The following is a 13,343-nucleotide window of genomic DNA, read 5'->3' as shown; positions in this document are numbered from 1 at the left end:
GCAAATAAAAAAGATTGCTGTCCTCATAATGTCCACTGAATAATGCCAACCTTCTGGGCTGAAGCCCAGGGGCAATGTGGTCTGGTGGTTAGAAGCATTGGATTTGAATGGCTGTGTGGCCCAGAACATGGCAATTAACTTCTCTGGGCCTTTTTCTTTGTTTGGTAGTTGCTTCAGAGGGATAATTGGAGGATAGTAAAGGAAGTTGAACACAAGGACTGGCATGCAACAAACACAATAAATATGAAAGAAATTGTTAATAACTCCAAATCATCCTGGTAGATCCAAGGAGGATCTCACCCAGAGGCAGCCAAATACTCTCAGTGCTCTGGGGTCTCCTCTGGGGTCTATCCAGAAAACTCTGCAGAGCATGAACTGTGTTTCCCATCCCCACTTTGAGGGACCCTGGTCCTCTGCCTTCCATTCTGTAAATGGAGAATAGCTGGTACAATTTGAAATCCAAGTGATATCCCTGACTTCCTGCATCTTACTGTTCTTCTTCCTGCTAACTAAAGGGCTGAATCTCCAGGTACCCAGACTACAAGGGATACCTCTGAAAAACTGGGGGTTTAGTTCCTGCCTAGATTGCAACCTCCAGGGATCCCATGCCACATGTGTGATGCGCTGGAACTCCTGGGCACCAACTTGCCCCTGGCCTCAGCCCTTGCTTGTCCATGGGTGCCTCACACTCAGGTTGTGGAAATGAGACTTTTGTTCCTGTTCATCATCTGGATGCAGTAACTAGACTTCACTCTTCCTGCCTTCCTCAAATGGGACCAAATGGGACTCCGATCTCTTCCCTGTCCAAATAGGATATAGGTTTCATTTGCTTAAGACTATCTCAAACTCTCCTTGGCTCAGAGTTTTGTGCTAGCATACTTCTTGTGAGCAGATTTTTGGGGTTCAGATACACCTGAGTCAGAATCTTGGGGCAGGTTCAAGTATACTTGTGTCGGAGAACTTGGGTGATTTTTTTGGACTCTGGATGCTTCAGTTCCCTTGAAATAGGAGGTAATGAGACTTGCTATAAAGAGTTATAAGCTGGGCATGGTGGTACACACCTGCAATCCCAGCACTTGGAAGGCTGAGGCAGGAGGATTACCAGGAGTTCAAGGCTAATCTGAGAGAGAAAAGAGAAAGAGAGGGAAAAAAAGTTATGTTGAAGCCTCTTCATCTAACCCAGGCCTGGAACAACACAAGAAGTTCTGAAGCCAAGGCCAGTGCTTGAAGTGAAGACTGAGGATGTGGTGGCTGCAGGAGTCAGGAAGATAATGAGACCAGTTTTAGACATGCTGAATATGTGCACGGGCCCTATGTGTGTCCAAGGGAGGCATCCAGAGCAGCTGGCTGCGTGGGCCTGGAGTCAAGAGGGAGGCCTTGGCTGGACAGCGAGGGAGCGTGGGTGTCACCAATATGTAAGTAGGAAGATGAGCTCATCGTGGGGTAGGGAGAGCAAGCGAGGTCTCTGCAGCCACAAGCTCACCCACAAGGAGGACAAGGTGAAAAAGGCAGAAGAAGAGAAGCAGAGAGGTAGGAGGAAACTCAGCAAGGATGGCTTCATAGACATCAAAGGGGACACAGGCTTGAGAAGGTCTGGAGAGGTCAGCAGGGCAGAGAGACTTCAAGGTGGCCAAGTTAGCTGATGGCAGAGACGGCTCAATGATATTTAAGGACTAGGAGGTCATTTGCTGGTTACATCTGGAGAGGTCAGGAGGGGGAGCTGACCCCAGGCTAACATGGGGGAGGGTTGCGCAGTGATGGAGATTGTAGACAACCTTAGAGAAATGTGGCTGAGAATAGGGGCAGAGAGCAGGAGAATGATGCTTGAAGAAAGGGATATGGTTGAGATTACTGGGATAGGATGAACCTCAGTGGTAGAGTGCTTGTCTAACTTGCATGAGGCCCTGGGTTCAATCCTCAGCACAAAAGAAACAGGATTGAGATTGAAGTTGAGGTTGCCAGTGGGAGAATAGTGTGGCTGGCAGCAGTTAAGTGGTCCTTTGCTTTGTCTGTGGTACATAATGCAGGGAACTGACACCCACAAAGACATTTTCTGTGAAAGACTGCTTTGATGATAGGGCAAGATGGGGTCTGGAATGCAGGTGAAAGGACTTTCTGCACTGGCAGGAAGGGGGCATCTGTACCAGACAGAGGAAATGGAGCAAGTGCTACCTCTGAGCTGAAGCACAGAGGAACAAGAGATGGTAAGTGAATGCCTGGATCCAGGAACCCCAGTATACTCAGAGGACTGGGTGTGAGTGCTCTTGGAGACAACTACTGGCTGCCCCCTCCAAACTCTGGACTTCTGTTCTCCCTCCCATCTTCAGCACTCAGTCTTCCTTTCTCAGGTGCTCTCTCCCAAAAGGCCAGAAGATGGGGCCAGTGAGCCACTAGACTGTGCTTGGGCACAGCCAGGAAGGACACGCCTGCCAGCCCAGATTTTAGTCCTCCATAGTCTGAAAAACTGTCAGGGTCTGGTTAACTAGCTTTCTGATCAAGGTGGGACAAAGGACAAAGAAAAACTGGGCTAAGGTCTGGGGTGGGATGGCTCTAGGGGTTCTCCTGGTTGTCCTTCATTCCTCTGCTCTGCTGGGCCCTGCTTTATCTGCACAGTCCCCTGCCCACCTCCATTTCCCTGGAGGGCCTTACCAACCAAGACTTCTGGATCTGGCAGCAACTGGTTGTCTGCCCCGAGGCAGGAACAACCTGGCACCAGACCTCAGACAGGGCTGGGCCAGCCCCTCCCAGTTATGACTGCCTGAACCACCTTCTACTACCTGATGAAGGGAAGAGGTCAGTGGCTGATGAGGCCACAGAGGGTTGGGCATAGATACTGGGGAGGAAGAGGCATGGACTCCAGGCTAGGCAGTGAGATGAGTGGTAGGGAGGTACCTAATAATGTGGCAAAAAGCCCATCCCCACCAAGACCCAAATCTCACAGTAGTAATGACTCCACCTGAGGTAAGACAAGGTCCCAGAAGCTCAGCTAGAAACACCTCTTTCCCCATTTTAGCCATCCTATAGAGACAACAGCAATTCCCATTATTCCCCACTCTCAGGCAGTCTTTATTCCCATCATGGGCTGCCTGATGAGTTAATGTCCTCTGTGGTTCCTTCACAGGACAGGGTAGGACCATGTCTCCCTGTTCCAGCCTTACTTTTCTTTCCTCCTTCTATCTCTCTACTCTTCCACTCTAGATCACACAGTATCTCCCTCCCTGTCCTTAAAGGGAAGCTTGCGTAGCCTCAGGCTAGAGAAACCCTAGCTAAAGTCACAGTGGGATGAATAGAACAGGGTGTTCCAATCAATGCAGGTTCTATAACTGAAAGCAGAAAGCAGGCCAAAGGTACTGCAACTTACCTCTGAGCCTGGGCCATGGATTCAGAGCACAAGACTCAGTGGATCTGAAAAAGGAATATTTCCCCTATGTTTCCAGAGATGGGATGACCCAGACCAGAGAAGTGAGAGGTACCAGAAACAAAATATGCACAAGGGGGCTGGGGATTTGGCTCAGCGGTAGAATGCTTGCCTAGCAAGCTGGATGCCCTGGGTTCGGTCCTCAGCACCAAAAACAAAAAATAAACCTCCTCTAAAAAACAATTCAACCAAAAAAAAAAAATATGCACATATATATGTACAGGCATACACAATATCATAGCTTGGGGAACAACCCAGCCAATGGCACACATAGGCCATGGAGCTCCATGGACACAGTGCATACAAACACAGGTATACAAAGTCTTATCCAGGATCATATATACACCCTGTCCAGGAAAATCTTGCCTTTCAGGCCAGGCCTAGCCTGTCATCCATACTTCCAGGAGAGACAGATGGAGGAAGGAGAGTGGCTCAGGGTGGAGATAGGTGTTCCACCCAAAGCCTCTCCCTTTAAAAGGGTCTGGCTTGTAGCTGCTGTCTGAGATCTCCCTGCCCCATTATCAAGGGACCATGCCTAGGTTGCTTTGGAAGAGTCACTGTCATGAAACTCCGGCATAGTGCCTGAGCACAGGAAAAAGAATGAGCAATGGGGCTGGGAACTGTGACAGTAGTCCACGAACTCTCGAGACCTAGCGAGGGCAGGGATGAGACACTGGCAAGATCTGGAGGCTCAGTGGAAGCTGGGATTCCCCTTGGGGTGCATCTCAGCATAGGGCCTGGCACCCAGGTACTGGTACCAACTCCTAGTGCCTAAGCAGAGGCCTGGCATACATGCTAGGCACTGGGTGCCAAAAATGGGGGTGGTTGAGGCTGGGGGGGGGCAGCAGGCCACACACAAACAAGGACCTTAGCATACAAACAGAAAAATGCACCCACACACCATTTTATCACCTGAGGATTCCGAGGAGCAGGGCAGGGACCACCATGTCCTAAAGGCTGCCTTCACTGTAGCCGCAGGAGGTCCTATTGGCCTGTTACTTGGTGAAGGGGGAGGCAAAGGTGAAGGGAGGCCTAGAGACTTTCTCTAAACCCCACAAGATTCTCAGGCACATTTTTTTGGCAAGAGGTGGAGTTGAGTTTCCAGTGCTCTAAGCACAGAGAAAGAGCAGGTAACATCAGAGACTTCTAAGCCCCAGGCAAAGTCACCCTGCTTCCCCCAGGCCCGGTCTCAGAAAGATTTTGTGGCTGCTCAGGTTGGCCAAGGACCTGCAGCCATGCAGTGCATGCAGGTGCCTGTGTGGCCAGCGGTGACAAGCCTGAGGGTGTGCAGTTCCTCAAGGTGCTCCCGAAGGCCAAGCGTCCAAGGCGGTACTATTAAAACGAGGTGCCTAATTAAGTGAGTGTCCTCAGGTGTCCCAAGTCAAGTGTGAGCAGGAGGTATTGTTCACCTGGGCGCGGCAACTCAGGGCCCTGGGCACGTGGGTGGGGGTTCAGGGGTGAATCGGATGCAGGGCTCTCGGGTTGGCCCGACCAGCCCTGTCCCCCGCGCAGACCGCGGCGAACGGCTCCTCCACGGACAACAACAACCTTGGACTTTGTTCTGGCTTCTTCGAAAGCGGATCTGGCAGAGGAGGGAGGTCACCTGCCGGGCCTGGGGTGCCCGGGAAGTGTAAAAGCCCCACCTCTCCCCGCCTCCGCCCCGCCTCCGCCCCGCCCCTGGGGCTCTTTATAAGCTTGGTCCACCGGCCCGCAGAAAAAGCGAGTGCCCTTCACACCCCAGGCCGGGGTTCCTCAGCACCCTGCGCCCGGAGTCCCTCGTCTCGCTCCCAGCCCGGCCCCCGCCCCGCCCCGCCCCGTCCCGCCCTAGCCGGCTGGGCCGCCATGGAGCGCTGGCCTTGGCCGTCGGGCGGCGCCTGGCTGCTTGTGGCTGCCCGAGCGCTGCTGCAGCTGCTGCGCTCAGACCTACGTTTGGGCAGCCCGTTGCTGGCGGCACTGGCGCTGCTGGCCGCGCTCGACTGGCTGTGCCAGCGCCTGCTGCCCCCGCTGGCCGCACTCGCCGTTCTGGCTGCCGCCGGCTGGATCACGTTGTCCCGCCTGGCGCGCCCTCCGCGCCTGCCTGTGGCCACTCGCGCGGTGCTCATCACCGGTGAGTGCGCGAAGCGCTGGGTCTCCAGGCGAGAGGGCGGGACCGCACACCTTAGAGGGTTCTCCAAGGGTGGCCAAGGTGGGTTGCCCAGCCCAGCAATGAGGAGTCTCCCTTTTCCTGGGTGCAATGGAGAAGTCAAGTTGGAAGTGCCAGGCACCTCTCCAAGTCCGGGTTAACTACCTGCCACTGTGGAGTCAGTGTCCTCGACTGACTGTCGTCGTCGACTGACTGTCGTCCTTAGGGCAAGTGCTCTAAGGAAACCTGGAGCTGAGCAAAGGGGACTGTCCTAGAGTTTGACGGGAAGAGCAGGCATGTGGCAGGGGACAGTGCTCTGAGGGACTGGGAAGACCTGAGATGGAAGAGTCATCCTTTGAACTCTGCCTGACATCCCTACATCCTTGTATTCCATTCTCTGGTGCCAGAGGAAGGAGTTTACATGAAGAGCTGCACTCCCACCTCTAATTGGCCATCCTTGGAGTTCAGAAAAACTTGAAGGGGGGGGCACTCAGCTGCCACTGCCAAACTGCTGAGGCAGCAGTCCATAGTCTTGCACTCAGCACCCTGCTCCCATCCCTCCTGGTTCTCAGTGCCCGGGAAACAGGTCTTGGAGAGCTGGGCTCAGGTGCCTCTGGCCGCCTGGCTGAGCTCTCTTTGTCTGGAGCAGGGGATAAATCTGTCACCAGAGCGAGAGAAGGGGAAGGGGGGCTGGAGACCCAGCCGGAAATGGGGAGGGGGAGAAAGGCCAGGGGGCACTGGTCCACTGCATGGGGGGAGGAGTGGCCTAGTTCCTTCTCCAACCTCCCTAGCTTTGGACAGGTGCTCTGAGCTTATGTTGAGCCTGGACTGGGACAGCCAACAAACTGGCCTCGGAAAGACCTCAATCCAGTAGGGGCCCTGTTCAGTCAGATGGGGCTAGGAGGACTTCAAGGGGAAATCCTTGAGCTGAAGGATGTGTGGAGACAGGTGGATCAAAGAAAGGGTATAGGACAAAGGCTTAAGGTAAGAAGCAGTTCTGCCTGGGTAGGGGACAGTCAAGCAATTTAGTTCAACAGTGTGGTGGGAAGTGAAGTTTCCTCGGAAAGGCCTTTGAATGGTAATTAAAAAGCCAGGTGGTGCTGATGTGGGGGGATGGCGTGCGAGGCTAGCACCAGGACTTCAGGCTTCAGCAGAGAGAAAGGAGATGAAACGGGACTCAGGTTAATGGGATAGATCCGCTTCAGGATGCAGTGTGAAGCCTCAGGGGACCTTAGTTTCAGGAATTTGAGGAAGGAAAGCCAGATCCTCCCAGTATGAAGCAAGGACTAGGTTATGGGATCTTTCTCCCTCAGGACAGGGCAGATCCACTTCTACCACCTAATTCTTGAGCTACCTTAACAGGACCTAGGCTATCTGAAGGACTTCATCTCTGGTTGCAACGCACAGGGTGTGGGGGTAGGAAGAGGACTGTCCAGCCCACCCCTGTGTAAGCATCACCAGTAGATTTGTAGCTTTCCAATGCCTGAAAATCCTGGGGTTTCCTCATCATCACACCTGCCAAGAGCACTGTCTTGTGCCTGTCCTTTGCCACACACCCTCCCTGAGAATGCCTCTGAGAATTGCTTGCCAAGCCCGCTTCAAGAACTTGGCCATGAGCCAGAAACACAGCTCAGCGGACTAAGCACCTGCTTAGGCAAGTGCAGGGACCCTGAGGTTTGATACCCTAGCATGACGTGCCCAGCTGGCCCTGCCTCAGGTGCACTGAGCTAGCCACCAAGACCAGTCAAGGTGGAACATGCCTGTAATCCCAGTGCTGGGGAGGCTGAAAACAGGATGATTAGTATGAGTCCAAGCTGCATAGTGAGACCCTGTACGAAATACGTTAAAAATCAAGAACTCAGCCATGGGGGTGGGGTTGGGACTGTGGCTGGATCCCTGTGTGCATGTACTTGCACACCTTGCACTGATGGGTAGCAGGAGTTAAGCCCATGTGGAAACATCCAGGCAGGCTGGACGGATGTATATGGATGTGAGGGTGAGCAAGAAGGTGTGTAAAGTGTTGGCGACTGTTGGGACTCCAGAGCTGAGGCTCTGGGAGGCCTTAGTTTCCCTGTAGAGCCTCTGTCTGCTCTGGGAGGGAACTGAGGCACACACACTCACCTTCCCCAGCAGACTTGCCTGAGAAAGACCTCTTAGCACAGGTTGGCAATCCCCAGCCATACAAGGCCAGTTCCAAGCCGCTTGCCCAGCCTCGTTCTGAGCCTCAGCAGAGGGCATGGGGCTGAAATGAGGAGAGGGTGCTGAGTGTAGGAGGGGGCAACAGAGTTGCTCCGGGTCTTTTCTGCACAGCAGGCATTCGGGGCTGGTGGCTGGTACTCCAGAGAGCCTCCTCCCTCACTGGCCCTCCCCCTCCCCTTACTAACTACCCACAGAGTCAGGATCAGAACAAAAACCTTGAGAAAGCTGGGCTTAATCAGGTACATAGACCTTTGCACCAACCCAACCTGGTGGTTCTCTCTGCATATCAAAGGCTCCAAGAATTGTAACAGAGCTCTGGCATGTACAAGGTATATGTGGGAAGGCATTCAAATGCAGGTCTATTCTCATCTTCTCTTACCAGGCCACCATCCTGTGGGCAAGTGGCCCGCAGCTCAGAAAATATCCCATTGTTGTCAGTGATTGCAATTACAAGGATAGGGTGTCCCAGAGTAAGACAGGAATGGACCTTCTGCTTGCCTGGGGCCTGCAATAATAGTAGATGTTGAAGCTGGCAAAGGAGGGGGAATCTCAGGTTGGACAGGTACCAGAAAGCTTGGGCTTTGTCCTGAGGATTGAGCCTTCTTGGAAAGTTTTCAGCAGCACAATGATATTGTCTATCTGTCTTTCTCTTTTTCTTTCTTTCCTTCTCTCTCTCTCTCTCTCTCTCTCTCTCTCTCTCTCTCTCTCTGTCTCTGTCTCTGTCTCTGTCTCTGTCTCTCTTTTTTGTACCAGATCTCTTGACCTCATGCGAGCTATATCCCTGGCCTGTCATTTTTAAAAAGATCCTTTGGCTTCTTAGGTAGAGGCTATATATGGTGGGAGCGGGGTGAACAGGACTACCAAGGAGGCTGCTTCAATGTCCAGGTAAAAGAAGGAAGCACAAGGGTACTCAGAAAGGAAGGATAACACTGCATATGCGTTCTGGTCTAAATCATGAAGGGAAGACGTCAGGAGAGGAGCTGAGTTTCTGGCCTACCTGGGATAGTCTTGACCTCTGTGCTGGATGGGTAATTTTGGGAATCAAGTTAGTATTACTAGGTCTCAATTTCTTCTTTGAGGATTATAAACCATCTTTGATGGGGTAGCGATGGGAAGTCCAAAGAGATGACAGCCGTTAAAATTTGTGCTCAAGGTTTAGCTAGGAGGGCAAAGTCTGCCAGATGGGTAGACGCAGAGGGCATGCTTATGACTTCTGCTGGATTGAGAGTCCAGGGGCCTGGATGTCATTTTCACCCTGGTGATCTTTGGGTTGTCTCGGGCTGTGCCAGACCACTGTGGGAGTTCACTGACTGCTCTGCCCTGATCAGGCTGTGACACTGGTTTTGGCAAGGAGACGGTCAAGAAACTGGATGCTATGGGCTTCATGGTGCTGGCCACCGTGTTGGACCTCAATAGCCCTGGTGCCCTAGAGCTGCGTGCCTGCTGTTCCCCTCGCCTAAAGCTGCTGCAGATGAACCTGATGAAACCAGAGGACATTAGCCGAGTGCTGGAGTTCACCAAGGCCCACACCACCAGCACTGGTCAGGCATGGCTTACCTGGGGGAGGACATGGCCAGCCAGGTGTGAAAGGGTAGGGTTTTCAGGATTTTCCTCTAGGCTGACCTGAAGTTTCACTTCTTGCTTCCCTACCTTCAGGGCTGTGGGGCCTAGTCAACAATGCAGCCTTAAATGATATAGTGGCTGACGTGGAGCTGTCTCCAGTGGTCAAATTCCGCAACTGCATGGAAGTGAACTTCTTTGGTACACTCGAGCTGACCAAAGGCCTTTTGCCACTCCTGCGCCGCTCAAGGGGTCGCATTGTGACACTGGGCAGTCCAGCAGGTGAGTGCCATCCCTATCAAGGGTACAGTATGACAGGAGCTGCTGTGGGGTAGAGGAGTGTTTGGGGAGCTCCTAGCCATGGCTGAGCTACCTCATCCACCATTTCATCCCCAGGAGACATGCCATATCCATGCTTAGCAGCCTATGGAACCTCCAAAGCAGCCATAGTGCTACTTATGGACTTATTTGGCTCTGAACTTCTGCCCTGGGGGATCAAGGTCAGCGTCATCCAGCCTGGTTGCTTCAAGACAGGTGAGGGTTAGGGGTGGATCATGCATGCGGCCTGGAGCTGGAAAATGAGGTGGTGGGCACAATCTTAGGAAGACAGGGATAAGTCTGAAGAACAGGCACAACTTTGGCTGCAGATGTGGCCAGGTTAAATAGACCAGTGATCTCTGGCTCCCCTACCTCATTGACCTCTAACCTTGCCATGCCTTTACCAGAGTCAGTGACAAATGTGAACATTTGGGAACAACGCAAACAACTGCTACTGGCCAACCTGCCCCAAGAGCTGCTGCAGGCCTATGGCGAAGATTACATTGAGCACTTCCACAAGCAGTTCCTGAATTCACTCCGCAAGGCACTGCCTGACCTCAGCCCAGTTACAGAGGCCATCACTGACGCGCTGCTGGCAGCTCAGCCACGCCGCCGTTATTACCCAGGCCGTGGTGTGGGGCTCATGTATTTCATCCACTACTACCTGCCAGAGAGCCTGCGGCGCCGCTTCCTACAGACCTTCTTCATTAGTCCCTGTCTGCCCCAAGCACTAAGGCCTGGCCAGCCTGGCCTTACTTTTTCCCAGGATGCAACTGAAGGGACCCAAACCTAAACCCAGGCCCTTTCCCAGTGGTGGCTTGGTGAGCCATATACATACATGACCCAGCTGCTCCAGCACAGGAACTCCATGAGCCTTCAGCTCTCCCCTGGCCTTTCTGAGCTCCCCAAGTCTACCCCAGAGCCTCACCTAAGTAACTGTGGCCTCCTACTTCCAATGCCCAGTCTAGGCCCAAGAGGCTGAGGATTTCCAGGGAGCCTCTGGGTTTCTACTGCTTCATGAGCCCACACAGACCCTCTTGGGCACAACACTCCAGAATCCATCTGGATGGGAGTTTTGTGCATGACTTAACTGCAGTCTTTGTCAGGACCCTGTAGACAGTGTCTCTGCAAACTTAGGGTGGGTTGGGGACCCCCTCAGGATTGTTTCTCAGCACCACTTCCTCAGTGCTACAATTCCAGGGTAAATCCCCACTGTCTCTTGACTGGCTCAAGACTTAGGTCCCCAACCTCCCACTTCCAACCCACAGGGAAGCTGCATACCCCACTTGCCTGATTGCTACTTTTTAAAATAAAGATAAATTTTTATTTCTCCTAGAATGGAGGAGGTACAATGTTTGGAGGGGGTGACTGGCTGGTTACCTGGGTGATGAGAGTGGCTGTATGGCAGAGATGGAGAATACATGGGGTTCAACATCATGATGTGCCCAGGGTTCTGGGCACAGGCCTGACTGGGCTCCTCTGGCAGACTCTGGCTCACATACTCCCTCCTCCATTTACCCCAGGCAAATCACTTATACCTATGTCTGGATTTCCTTATAATGGAATGAGGACATGATACTCTCTCTGATCTTATGATCAGAGAGAGTTGTAGGGCTCAGTGAGACAAGCCTTAGAGGCCCCCAGAACCTAGCTCTGTAGGCCTGACTCTGCATTTGAGCTTTAGCAGAGGAAGGGACTATCCTCTGTGTAATCCCCATCACTCTGAAGAGTCTGGGCTGCTGAATTCACAGGGGTGAACTCAGCAAGAGTGTGGTCATGAGGGAAGTTGGAGACCTGGGAGCGTTACTAGGACCCCAAGGAAGCAACAGACAGTGGGTTTAGAGAGGGCAGTTTTATTGTCTCAGGTCCAGAGCTGAGGGAGAACTACTTTCCCCATGCCCCAAGGATACACATACTCTACCCTTCCCATGGGCCACAGCTCTGAAAAAGGAGGCTCTTACTGCCCCTAGGGTACTCAGGTTTGGGGAGGCCATGAAAGTGACCACATGTTTCTCAGACATGTCAGTGGCTGTAAACAAAGGGCTGATGGGGCATCACTGCTCTGAGGGGATCTTGGTCCATTCTTGGTCAGGAGAGAAGTACCCAGCTCTTTTCAGATCTAAGAGTCGGGGTAGGATGGGGAGGTGTCAGGGAAGCTGCACAGCCCCTAGGACAACGTGCTACCCACCCCCAGGACAGGCAGGTGAGCCATGGGCTTTATCACAGCACACACAAACATACACAGGACACTTGGAAGCCTTGAGTCAGAACGCTAGAAGATGGGGATATAGTTGTCAATCTTCGCGCGGTGGCGCTGAGCAATGCACTCAGCAATCCACACAATATTTCGACACTCCTGCTCCTTGAGCTTCACAAAGGCATAGAAGACTCCAAAGTGGAACTGGTTCAGGAAGGCCAACTTGTTCAGTTTCACCTGTGGACAAGGCAGGTGTGGTGTACAGGTGGGTGAGTCCAGAATCAGGCTTTAGCCACCAACTCTTCCCTAAGCTGGGCAGGCCCTGTGCTCACCTCATGCTCAAAGAATCGATCTTCCAGGGTCTTGTCTCCAGGATTGCTGCCTGCACCCTCAAAAAGCAGCTTGTATTCCTGGCCGGGAACAGAAACATGAGTACAAACAGGCTGCCAGGTGCTTAGGGGCAGGGAGTACATGATCCACTATGGTCACCCACCACTCTGCCTGCCAGGGAACTTACCGGGTAGTAATCGGCCACATTCTTGACCTGCTCATAGTCATCAGCCCGAGCCAGCTGAGCCAGGCCTTCAGGGTAGAGGCGTCCACAGTGTGGGAAGAGCTTGGCACGGTCCTCCTTAGACAGCTCTGTGCCGAAAGAGTTGATGGTGATGATGAAGGCGCGGCGGTCTGCTTCAAACTGCAGGGCAGTACACAGACAAGGAGAGAGGGAAGAAAAGGAAAGCTGACCCAGTTGGCAGAGCTTCCACTAGGCCAGGGCTAGTAGGGACCAGAAGGCAAGAATGGATGGACAGGTACTCACCTCCAGGATGGGGCACATGGCATCAGCCGTGGTTCCACCCAGCAAGGTGCAGAACTTGTAGAAGGACTCCAGGTAAGCCTGTGCAGACCATGGAGCTTGCTTAGTGTGAGCAGAGAGACTCTGAAAGACTTGCTAGCCTGCTATTCACAGCTTCCTCCTCACCCCCAACCCCTTTCATGGTAGGGACTGGCCAAGGCAATTCTATGGTAAAGCACCTGAAACATCACCAACAGCTAATTAGCCAAACAGCAGTAGCCTGTTGCCTCCCAACTGGGAGTGACAGAACAGCTGGTGGCCTGTTTCAGGGTGCATGTTCCCAATCACTTCTTCTCACAGAGGTCTTGCTCAGAGGGACTTCTGTCTTCTTCTCCCCTAAGTCTCCCTAAACCTCTTCCATAGCCTCAGAACAGCTGATGTTTATGGGCTAATAAGGGAAGATTACTCCAGAGAATTCACAGAGATGACCCGGAATGAGTGTCCAATGGCTATCGCTGCATCCAACTTGGAAAACACCTCCTCCTCCCCCCATCCCACAGGCTGCCCCTAGGCATCACAGAGCAGGAACCAAATTGTCAGGCTGCTTTGTGATGAAGGATGGTTATTGCCTACACAGACGTCAGTCTAACAGAGCAATGGCTGGGTACACAGGCTACTAGTGAAAACATGTACTTCCTGCCCAGGTAAATTGAATCTGCTGGGCATAAGGACAGGA

General features: G+C 52.8%; 2 protein-coding genes across 2 annotated transcripts in view; one reads left to right on the top strand and one right to left on the bottom strand.

Annotated features, from left to right (window-relative positions):
* The first annotated feature begins 5,136 nt into the window (after positions 1-5,136).
* Positions 5,137-10,955, top strand: Hsd11b2 (hydroxysteroid 11-beta dehydrogenase 2). The gene is made up of 5 exons (XM_004626027.3): positions 5,137-5,525; positions 9,068-9,280; positions 9,396-9,581; positions 9,696-9,833; positions 10,025-10,955. The coding sequence occupies exons 1-5, from the start codon at positions 5,261-5,263 to the stop codon at positions 10,408-10,410; spliced, it is 1,188 nt and encodes a 395-aa protein (XP_004626084.2). The 5' UTR covers positions 5,137-5,260; the 3' UTR covers positions 10,411-10,955.
* Positions 10,956-11,450: 495 nt separating this feature from the next.
* The window catches only part of Atp6v0d1 (ATPase H+ transporting V0 subunit d1), a 47,326-nt gene continuing 45,433 nt past the window's right edge, over positions 11,451-13,343 (bottom strand). The window contains exons 5-8 of the mRNA XM_004625870.3: positions 12,632-12,709; positions 12,332-12,508; positions 12,147-12,224; positions 11,451-12,051 (exon numbers count right to left, since the gene is read on the bottom strand). Of these exons, the coding sequence (XP_004625927.1) occupies positions 11,890-12,051; positions 12,147-12,224; positions 12,332-12,508; positions 12,632-12,709 (495 nt within the window). The 3' untranslated portion in view covers positions 11,451-11,889. The remainder of the gene's footprint in view (positions 12,052-12,146; positions 12,225-12,331; positions 12,509-12,631; positions 12,710-13,343) is intronic.

This window comes from Octodon degus, unplaced genomic scaffold (assembly GCF_000260255.1).
Source record: "Octodon degus isolate 3935 unplaced genomic scaffold, OctDeg1.0 scaffold00011, whole genome shotgun sequence".
Classification (NCBI taxonomy): Eukaryota; Metazoa; Chordata; class Mammalia; order Rodentia; family Octodontidae; genus Octodon; species Octodon degus.
Note: the sequence above shows the minus strand (reverse complement) of the source record. Positions and strands in the feature narration are given on the sequence as shown.

Excerpts from the sequence above, each read along its gene's own strand:
- Hsd11b2 (XM_004626027.3), top strand. The coding sequence starts at position 5,261 with ATGGAGCGCTGGCCTTGGCCGTCGGGCGGCGCCTGGCTGCTTGTGGCT. Across the intron at positions 9,281-9,395 it reads GGCCCACACCACCAGCACTG|GGCTGTGGGGCCTAGTCAAC; the intron begins GTCAGGCATGGC and ends CCCTACCTTCAG. Across the intron at positions 9,834-10,024 it reads GCCTGGTTGCTTCAAGACAG|AGTCAGTGACAAATGTGAAC; the intron begins GTGAGGGTTAGG and ends TGCCTTTACCAG.